The 10,140-nt window shown below is 62.4% G+C and overlaps 1 protein-coding gene across 1 annotated transcript in view; it reads left to right on the top strand.

The window, feature by feature from the left end:
• ABCG4 (ATP binding cassette subfamily G member 4) overlaps positions 1-8,882 on the top strand; it is a 15,531-nt gene extending 6,649 nt beyond the window's left edge. Inside the window, exons 3-16 of the mRNA XM_026863670.1 lie at positions 1,323-1,567; positions 3,945-4,062; positions 4,138-4,270; positions 4,529-4,579; positions 4,763-4,908; positions 5,228-5,351; positions 5,600-5,714; positions 6,001-6,140; positions 6,465-6,563; positions 6,759-6,927; positions 7,495-7,595; positions 7,795-7,953; positions 8,103-8,221; positions 8,309-8,882. Coding sequence (XP_026719471.1) covers positions 1,339-1,567; positions 3,945-4,062; positions 4,138-4,270; positions 4,529-4,579; positions 4,763-4,908; positions 5,228-5,351; positions 5,600-5,714; positions 6,001-6,140; positions 6,465-6,563; positions 6,759-6,927; positions 7,495-7,595; positions 7,795-7,953; positions 8,103-8,221; positions 8,309-8,534 — 1,929 coding nt within the window. The 5' untranslated portion in view covers positions 1,323-1,338 and the 3' untranslated portion in view covers positions 8,535-8,882. The remainder of the gene's footprint in view (positions 1-1,322; positions 1,568-3,944; positions 4,063-4,137; positions 4,271-4,528; positions 4,580-4,762; positions 4,909-5,227; positions 5,352-5,599; positions 5,715-6,000; positions 6,141-6,464; positions 6,564-6,758; positions 6,928-7,494; positions 7,596-7,794; positions 7,954-8,102; positions 8,222-8,308) is intronic.
• Positions 8,883-10,140: the final 1,258 nt, after the last annotated feature.

Below are 10,140 nucleotides of genomic sequence, written 5' to 3'. Positions count from 1 at the left end.
GCCCCGAGCCCCCCGTTCCCGCTAGCCCGCACCCTGGGGCTGCTTGCCACGGGGGGTTCCTTGTGCCAAGCGTGTCCCAGAGCTGCCGAGAGCGGGATCCGAGTGCGGCGATCCCGCAGCCGCCTCCGTCCCCAGGGCTGGGGCTGGCTTTGCTCCAGCCCCGGGAGGATCCGGCCGCAGCGGGCAGGGGGCTGGGGAGATGCCGGCGCGGGTCCTTGCGGGGACGGCGTGCGCGCCGCAGCTGGAGCGGGGAGCTCCCGCAGCCTGCACCGCAGCAAAATGTAGGTTAGCGAAGCCTTGGGACCCCAGCCTCGGAGGCAAGATGGGTGCTGGGCCCGGCCTGCTCAGGCACGGCTCAGGCTCCTTTTGGCAGTGCTGTGGGGATCCCCGCTCCCCCCGCTCCCAGCCTTTGGTGCCGCAGTGGGACCCGGGGTGAGCCTGCTCCCCACCCTGCTTGGCTTCACCCCCCGCCGGCTCCGCAGAGTCCTTACGCCAGCAGAGACCTGAGGAGCTTGGCGGAGGTGCGCCAGCTGTGGGGAGGACTGCAGGCAGGGGACACTGCCCGGCAGGAAAGCGTGGGGCAGGGGTGTGTGTTAGCATCGTGTCGTGGCCCCAGTTAAGTACTGGGCTGGTCTCTGAGGCTGTGCTGGTAAGAGCTGGGAAGGTGAATGAGCCAAGGGAGGCAGAGAAGGATTGCCGCTAGCAGGGTTCCCCTCCCTGTTCTGTTAAGTCTGTCTCAGCGAGCCTGGGGGGACCACTGGCACCAGCTCTGCCCCAGGAGCCTGGGTGAGACGTGCTTTGTCCAAGAAGCTGTTGCTTGGGAGCCCGTGTCTGTACCCCGCAAGCCCTGGCCAGGCTGCAGAGGTGGTTCCTGGTAAGCCCTTGGGGACACCCAGACCCAGCTGGGTGTTCTCCATCCAGGACAGAACATCTGATCTCCAGCATCCCACCCTGTGCCCACTGTGGCCAAAAGGAACAGGGCAGGGAGCCCAGCAGCAGTGGGGCCAGGGGTGGTGAACAACCTGTCAGCTCCGCTGTGGGAGCTGGACCCAGCTGCGGGAGGTGCGTGAATTCCTGACTGTGGAGCCGATCGGCTGCTCCTCGCCGTGAGCCCCCCGGAGCAGGCTCGGCTGCCCGGGCCTGGTCCATCTTCCCATCCAGCTGTGGGTGCCAGACCACAGCTGGGCAGTGTAGCACAGGGGGCAGCGAGGTCTGGAGCCAGCAGGAAAGGATGTGAGGGGACTTGCTGCGGGCTGGTCACAGGCCCCTACGGAGTCCGGCCCTGAGAGGGGGGCCCACGGTGAGTTGATCCCTGTGTGTTTCCCACAGAGCAGCAGGATGGCGGAGAAAGGTATCGATCCCGCGTGTGTCTCCATTGCCCTGGAGGACACGGTGTGCCACGCCAGCCCCCCCGATGCCCCACTCCTCACCACCCACTTGAAGAAGGTGGAGAACCACATCACCGAGGCCCAGAGGTTTTCCCACCTCCCGAAGCGTTCGGCCGTCAACATCGAGTTCATCGACCTGTCCTACTCTGTGCGGGAAGGCTCCTGGTGGAGGAAGAGAGGTAGGAGCTGCTGCCTGGGGAGGGGGCCCGCAGGGCTTCCGCATCCCTCTCCTGCTCTGGATGCCTTGATCTCACCCGTGTCCCCAGCATCTGCCTCTGCTGGATTTATGGCTTCTCTGCCAGTCCCTGCTCCAGGCAGCCCCAGGCTCTGCACGCCCAGAGTCCCTCTGCCCGCCGGCGGGGGCTTCCCTCGGCGTGTGACGGCGGGGCTGCGCCCGGGGAGATGCTGGAGCCACTCGCCCTGCTGTCCCCTCCGGCAGCGGGGGCTGGCTGGGTGCCGGCGCTGGTTGCCACTGTCCGTGCCGGGTGCCCCTGGGTGGCGGACGGGCTGGTGTCCCGCAGCAATCGCTGCGTCTCTCTGCTGGGCAATGCCGGAGGAAAGCAGCTCGCGGCCCAGGCCTGCCGCTGGCGTGCGGGAGATGGGGTGGGTTTCCTGGTTGGGGGGAGCCAGAGTGGACGAGGTTCCCCAGCACGGTTGTTCGGGGTGTGATGGCTGCGTGTGACATGCTGACAGCAGGAGACCCCGAGGGGTGCCCCAGCTCAGAGCCTGGCAAGGGGAGCGCGTGTGGTTTGCAGGGGATTTCCTCCCCAGCAGCTCCCCGCGCAGCTGAGGCCATGGGCCCCTTCCCTCTGCGTGACTCTGGCCGAGAGCTCAGGGAGGGGAGAGGGGAGGCAGATGGCGACTGGTGGGTGGTAGTCTGCTTTAATTAGCTCTCTCAGTTAATGGGATGCCAATCAGGCAGCCCCATGAGATGGAGGGGGAGCTGATCTGCAGAAGCTGAAGGCAGGCAGGGGTGTGCAGGGGCCTGGGGTGAGCGGACCAGGGCACAGGGCTGCTCAGCAGGGTGTCCTGCCAGCCAGGAGGGAAAAGTGAGGCCTCTGACCCTGTCCTAGGGCTCTGAGCTGGGGAAACTGAGGCACTGAAAGACAGGACGTCCAGACATCCTGACATCTTCCAGGATGAGGTCTGCCTGTTTGTTGGGGATGCTGAGGAAGCGCCCCAGGAGGAGCCATGGCACAAGCATGGGTTTCCCAGGGCAGAGTGTGTAGCAGCGCCCTGGGGAGCAGCTGCTTGCCAGTGGGCCAGTGCCCTGCGGGGCGGGAGTGGGAAAGGCTCGGACAGCTGGACCCGAGAGGTGCTGGGATGCTGGGGCGGCAGTGGGAGGGACTCTCCTCTCTCCCGGACTGGGCACAGGTGAGGGAGCTGGGGGGCAGGGGGGCAGCTCCCGGTGCCTTTGGCTGCAGCCCCCAGGATCGGGCCAGGCTGCCTCACTCTGCTGAAGCAGGAGGTTACTGGCAGTCAATGAACGCGAGTAACCGCTGCGCAAGCTGCAGTGGCGCCGACGTGAGCAGCATGCGCGGTGCCGGAGCTGCGTGCGTGGCGCTGGGATGCACCGGGGGGGGGGCTGCTGGGCATGCTCGCTCTGCTGCCATCATGCACATCCCCCTGCCCTCCCCTCCCGGCCCTCACTGCCCGCGGGGCCCGCTCCTGGGTGCAGGGCACCTGACCCTGAGGGGTGCAGAGGAGGAACCCGGAGCTTGTGGTGATGGAGAAGCCAGAGGGGCTGGTGTGTCCCCACCCCGCCTCCGTGTGGTGCAGGGACCACGAGTGGGTCTGGCACTGAGCCTTGCCCCAGCCTGTGGGCAGGGGATGGATGTGGTGCCCTTGCCCAACACCAGCTGCCACCCCGGGGTGCAGGGGGGGGCATATTTCCAGCAGATGCTTAGACTTAGTCCGGGGTTTAGCATGGTCCTAGCACCCTGTATACCATTTTTTTCCTGCCAGGACTGCATTTTGGGGGCAGCTCCTGAGAGCCTGAGGCTGTGCCTGTTCCCTACTCCCGACACATCGTGTTCCTTCTGCCAGAAAATGCTAATCAGCTGCGTTTAAAGCAGAGATAATTCCAGGTCTGATTAGCACTATCTGCTGCCGGGTGTCACAGCGTGAATGCCAATGAAGGCAACAGCCAGGCATCCAGTGAGCTTGGGGACCCTGCCTGCTTCTTGCTGCCCCTCACCACCGTCCCTAGGGACTGGGATCTGACGACATGCCCAGAACCAGGCTGGGAGTCTTCCTCAGCAGCTTACGTGCTCTGACCCAGGGATTTCCCTGGTCTTTGCCATCATCCAGGGCGTGTGCCTCTCTGGTGCTGGAAATCAATGGGGCCAGCCAAGGACCAGGGTCAGAGATCACTCTGGAAATGACATCTGCTGTGCCTGTAGCCCTGGGGATGCTGGTGGAGACAGTCTCCAGGCTCATGCAGCCCCTGGCACAAGGCGCGAAGGTCCTGAGGTTCCTGGGGTGCTGGGGTGGCATCGCAGTGCCTGTAGCACTGCAGCTTCGGAAAGCTGAACTCCTTCTGCTCTCCCCCTCCAGGGTACAAGACTCTCCTCAAATGCCTGTCGGGGAAGTTCTGCCAGCGGGAGCTCATTGGGATCATGGGACCCTCAGGTGCTGGGAAGTCCACACTCATGAACATCCTGGCTGGCTACAGGTGAGGCTGCGGGGAAGCCACGGGCCTGGGGTCGATAGCCCTGTGCTACTTTTCCCCCACACCTCTTTCCTGCAGGGAGACTGGCATGAAGGGACAGATCCTGGTGAATGGCCGCCCACGGGACCTGCGCACCTTCCGCAAGATGTCCTGCTACATCATGCAGGACGACATGCTCCTGCCACACCTCACTGTGCTGGAGGCTATGATGGTGAGCGACGTGGGAGCCAGGCAGCCTGCTGAGCTCTGTGGGGTATCATGTGGACTGTGTCCTTGGGCACCGAGCCCACACTGACATCAGTCATTTCCAAGGGCTCTGGGACACAGGAACAAAATCCTGCTGTTCTTGCTCTCTTCATCCCGAGCCCCTGCTCTCAGTCCTCGGCGGGGCAGGGATGGGGCGATGGTGCAGCCGATTCTGTTCCCTGCATCTAACAGTCGTGTCTCCCTGCCCATCCTCTCCCTGCAGGTCTCTGCTAACCTGAAGCTGAGTGAGAAGCAGGAGGTGAAGAAGGAGCTGGTAAGCTCAGGGGGAGGTGGGCCCAGGCCCCTGATCTTCTCCCGAGACAGGGACAGTAGTGAAGGGAGAGCCCTGAGGGGACCAGGGATGCTGAGGGGCTTCCAGTGATGGAGGGTTGAAGGGAGGTGGCAGGGATGGGGTGAGGGTCCCTGGGAGCCTGTGGTGACTGAGGCTGTTTCACAGGTGAATGAGATCCTGACGGCCCTGGGGCTGTTGGAGTGCTCCTACACCCGCACCATCTCGCTGTCGGGGGGCCAGCGCAAGCGCCTGGCCATCGCCCTGGAGCTGGTGAACAACCCTCCGGTCATGTTCTTCGATGAGCCCACGAGGTGAGGCCGCAGGGGCCGGGGCTCCCCAGCACCACCTGCCCGGCTGGGCTCCCCCTGCCAGGGGAGTGCAGGGTGGCCGGCACCCTCGGGAGCGCAGCAGGGCTGCGAGGCCTGAGGGGGCTGTGGCTGTGCCCGCCGGGGCTCCGAGGGGGCTGGGGCACGGCAGGGCTGGGACCGCAAAGATGCTGCTCTCCGTCGGTCTGAGAGGAGGGTGTGCACAAGGGGAGGCAAGCGGGGGCACCTTTGGGATGTACTTCTCCCCCCTCTCAACTCTCCCCTTCTCTCTCTGCTGTCTCTTTCTCCTCCACCCCATCCACAGCGGTCTGGACAGTGCTTCCTGCTTCCAGGTGGTTTCCCTGATGCGGTCCCTGGCTCAGGGTGGACGCACCATCATTTGCACCATCCACCAGCCCAGCGCCAAGCTCTTTGAGATGTTCGACAAGGTTTGGGCTGGGCTAGGACACAGGATTCGTCAGGGGCGCAGGGTCGCGCTGCCCCCACGACCCAGGAGAGAGGCCGCGGGAGGGATGGGCTGCAGGCATTTGACCTGGGGCTTGCGTGGCACACAGCCCCGATGGCCAGGGTCTGGCGAGGGTGCCCTGTGTCACCCTAGGGACAGGGAGGTGGGTAGAAGCAGGCGACAGTGCCCCTGGCTGCTCTGCACCTGCTCTATCCTGGCTTTTTCTTGCAGCTGTACATCCTGAGCCAGGGCCAGTGCATCTTCAAAGGCATCGTGACCAACCTCATCCCCTACCTGAAGGGTCTGGGCCTCCACTGCCCCACATACCACAACCCTGCTGACTTCAGTGAGTGCTTCTGCCCTAGCTGGGGCTGTGGTGGGGAGCAGAGGGTGCCAAGGTCCAAGCGCAGTCCCCAAGCCCTGGGGGCTGCCTGGTGTTCCCCTGGGTTGCCTCAGGGAGCAAGGCTGCCCATACTCTTCCCGTTAAGTGCTGCTGGCTGGGCAGTGCTGCCGTGTGGTGGTTGCGCTGGGCTCTCACCCCCCCCCGCCCCACCGTGGGGTCGTGGTTTGGGCAAAGAGATGGTGGCAAGGGCTGGCTCAGCACCTCTTGGGGGTCCTGTCCTTCTCCACAGTTATTGAGGTGGCCTCTGGAGAGTACGGGGACCTCAACCCTGTCCTGTTCCGCGCCGTCCAGAATGGCATGTGCACCATGGCTGAGAAGAAGAGCAGCCCCGACAAGACGGATCCATCGTGCCCGGCACACTGTGTGACGGTAAGCGGGGAGGAGAAGAGCCTCCTGCGGTGGTGGGGAGCAGCAGGTAACAGGGTGCCCGCCCAGAGACGCCTCAGTCACCTCCGACCCACAGTGCTCGGATGGCCCAGAGTGCTGTGTGATGCCTAGAGCCCCTTGGCCATGGTGGGGAGCACGGAGGTGTTCAGCCCGCCTCGGCCTGTCCTGAGCAGCAGCTCTGTGCTTGCAGCTGGCAGCACCAGGGGTGCTCACGAGGGGCACCCTGGGAGCGTTTGGGTGCCATCCTAGTAGGGAGCCCATGCTGTGAACTTGACCTGCGTCCCTGACTTGCCTGTGGTTTTGCAGGACGTGGACCACATCGAGAGCCACACGTTTGCCACCAGCACTTCAACTCAGTTCTGCATCCTCTTCAAGAGAACCTTTATCTGCATCCTGAGGGACACGGTGAGGGCAGGGGAGGCTGGGCCCGGGCTGAGGGGATGGGGGCCTGTTGGTCCCTGGGGGCAGGCAGAGACAGGAGTTGATTGGGGGCTGGAGTGGGGCTCACCCCTGAGGAGCAGGCAGGCTGTCCTCTGCTCCCCGGGGCTGCTCATGGGCTGCAGCCCAGCCACGCTGAGCCCCCGTACCCTCTGCCCGCAGGTGCTGACCCACCTGCGGTTCATGTCCCACATCTGCATCGGGGTGCTGATCGGGCTGCTCTACCTGCACATTGGCAACGATGCGGGCAAAGTCTTCAACAACACTGGCTTTCTCTTCTTCTCCATGCTCTTCCTCATGTTTGCCGCGCTGATGCCCACCATCCTCACCTGTAAGGAGCTCCTTCCCCCAGCACCCACCCGCTGCTCCTAACCCTTGGGGCAGAGGAGGGTGCCCCAGCTCTGTGGGAGTGTGTCTGCTGGGCGGTGTATGGTGGAGCCAGATGAATTGCACAAAAGGAGGGAAATAACAAAGATGGGGGAAAAAGAGGAGAAACATTTCTGTTTGGATGTATTGCAGTTTTGCCCTTTATTTGATGTTTGGCTATAATGTCCTTGCCGGCTCAAAGCAGAAAGTTGCAATTATTTTTTTTTTGTATTCTGAGGAAAATGTCTGTAAAACTGCATTTTCAGCTGCTTCATCTCTCTTTCACTTCCTTGAAAAGTCTGCCTAAAAAGCCCCAGCCGAGCTGACTTTTCCATGCAGAAATTTCCCACATCGGTCCCCGACTCTTTTCCCTGGTGAAGATTTGGGTCCCCGCTTGTGGCACAGGCAGGAGGCTGCCCGTGCGCTGTGCCAGGGCAGCGTCAGCATCTGCCTGTGCCAGGGCAGGTGGGAGTGGGGCTGGAGCAGCCCAGGCCAGGGCACTGCTGCCTGCTGACTCTTTGTTTCCGCGCAGTCCCCCAGGAGATGTCCGTATTCCTGCGAGAGCACTTGAACTACTGGTACAGCCTGAAAGCCTATTACCTGGCCAAGACCATGGCGGATGTGCCCTTCCAGGTGAGCTTTCGGCTGGACTGAAGCGTGGCCCCGATGCTGACTGTCCCTCCTTGGCACAGCCCCGTGCTCGGCTACCCCAACCCCCTGGGCTGGCCTTTGAGGGGTCCCCGCAGCCCTCTCTCCCCCAGGGAGGGTCTGAGGGGTGAGGATGGCCGTGGGTCCAGCAGAGGGGTCTCTTTCTGCTTGCCCCCGTCCCCAGGTGATCTGCCCCATCGCGTACTGCAGCATTGTGTACTGGATGACGGGCCAGCCACCCGAGGCCACGCGCTTCCTCCTCTTCTCTGCCCTGGCCACCGCCACAGCCCTGGTGGCCCAGTCGCTCGGGCTTCTCATCGGAGCTGCTTCCACTTCCCTCCAGGTTGGATGGGGCCCTGGCTTTGCCTGTCATTTGGAGAGAAGCGTTGCAGGGAGTCCCGAAAACAAGGAGGGGTGGAGGGGAGCGTTGCCATAGGCAGGCATGTGAGTGTGGGACAGGGGACGTGACACCCGGTGGCCTCTGCTCCCCAGGTGGCCACCTTTGTGGGACCCGTCACTGCCATCCCTGTCCTGCTCTTCTCGGGCTTCTTTGTCAGCTTCAAGACCATCCCCACCTACCTGCAATGGAGCTCCTACGTCTCCTACGTCAGGTGGGACTGCGCGCTCCGGCCCCTGCCCTGGGCTCCCGTGGGGCTGCCTGGGGCGGGTGGTGGCTCTCACGGTGTGCCTTGTCCTAGGTATGGCTTCGAGGGTGTCATTCTCACCATCTATGCCATGGAGCGTGAGGACCTGGAGTGCCTCGAGGACTTCTGCCCTTTCCAAAAACCCATCAAGATCCTGCAAGAGCTGGACGTGGAGGAGGCCAAGCTCTACCTGGACTTCCTCATCCTGGGCATCTTCTTCGTCATCCTGCGGCTCCTGGCTTACCTGGTCCTCAGGTACAAAGTCAAATCAGAGAGATAAAGGGGCTGTGGGGTCCCGGTGCCGTTCCCGGGCCTGGCCTGCTGTGAGGGACGTTCTACAGACGGACACGATGCTCCTAGCAGGTCACGGACCACGGTGGAGGCATTGGTAGGTGCCAACGAGGCCTGGCTCAGTCGAGAAGGGTTTTTGAGACATCTCGGAACTGTTTTAACCTTTCCACACACTCTTCATTGCAAAAGTTTTGTACAGCCCTGGCATGTGCCACTCTCTCCCCCAGGACTGACCAACCCCATGAAGCTCGGGTCCCCTCTTGTCGCCCCTGCTCGGCACTGCCCTTGGCTGCTAAACGCACTGGGACACCGGGGACAGTCCCACGGAGGTGGCCGGCTGCTCTGGGCAGGAGGGGAGCAGTGCCCCGGGGCTGAAGCTGGGAGGAGAGCCCTGCAGACGTGGGTCCTTAGTGCAGCACGTAGCCCCGTACTCGCGCTGGCCAGCAGCGTGGGTGTCTGGTAGGAAGAGCCCAAAGTTGCAGTAGGCCAAGTTGCACAAGGTTTTAGTATTTCCTGTCGCCACAGCCACAGAAATTGTTGCATCCCCTTTTTGTTTCTGCACAAATCCTCCCTCTTTTTATTTTTTCTTTCTGTTTGGTGGGTTTTGTTTGTTTGTTTTTTTTAAACCCCAATGCTTCCCAGTCTGCATGGAAGGAAAAAGGAGCCAGCAGGCAGAGAAGGACTTGGAGCTCTGTCTCAGACCTCTGCGCGGATGCCATCCTCAGAGATGGGATCTTCAAACCTGGGATGTGGCAGAGTCTGTGGGAATGGGACAGTATTCTCAGACCGTAGGGAGTCTTGTGTTTAGTCCCTGTTGTCTTTGGGGTCTGAGCCAAGAGGATAAAATCAACCAACGTGGAGAGAAGTGACTGGTCCCTTCAAGTGCTGCACGGAGCTGGGAGGATTTATGTTTCCACACCCTGTCAGTGCCAGGTGGCTGAAAGGCAAGGCTGGGCTCAGACATGCTATTGCTGGAACCTCTACTGCAGAAGAGCTGGCCCCGAGCCCTTCCCTTGCACCGTCGTGTTCCGCACCCCTCTCCCCCCGCACAACTGTGGCTGTCTCAGCAGAACAGGGAGGATGATCCTTGCTCAGCGCCAGGGATGCCAGCCCCAGGGACGCCTGGCCTTGTCACAGTGCAAACCTCCCAGGGTGACACTGTGCAGGAGGGGTCCCACCAGTGCCAGAACTGGAAAGCAGGTGAGATCTCGGAGCGGTTTGTTTGCGTTGGGTGACCCTGACACTGGGAAGGGCTTTGCACTTTGTGACTGGTATCGGGGAAATGTCCCTTTTGGCAAGTGTCTCTGGTGGCTCCTCCGAAGTCACTCGCCTCTCCGTAGCCCTTGCAGAGGGGAGGCGTTTCGGCACCTCGCTGGCTCTCCCAAGGACCGGAGCTGAAACCAGAGCTGGTGGGGCAGATCTGCACATGCTGCTGTGCTGGGAACACAGCATGCTGCTTAGCTACGTAGCACAGGCCTGTCTCTGGGAGTGTGCTGGCACCGGTGTCCCGGGGCTGCCCTGGTCACCCTCACACATGGGAACGCCCTGCTTTTTAGTGAGCACGGACATGGGGAAGGCAGCTCTGCCCCATCCTG

The sequence above is a fragment of the Athene cunicularia genome (genome assembly GCF_003259725.1).
Source record: "Athene cunicularia isolate RWA chromosome 24 unlocalized genomic scaffold, athCun1 chr24_part1, whole genome shotgun sequence".
Taxonomy (NCBI): Eukaryota; Metazoa; Chordata; class Aves; order Strigiformes; family Strigidae; genus Athene; species Athene cunicularia.
Note: the sequence above shows the minus strand (reverse complement) of the source record. Positions and strands in the feature narration are given on the sequence as shown.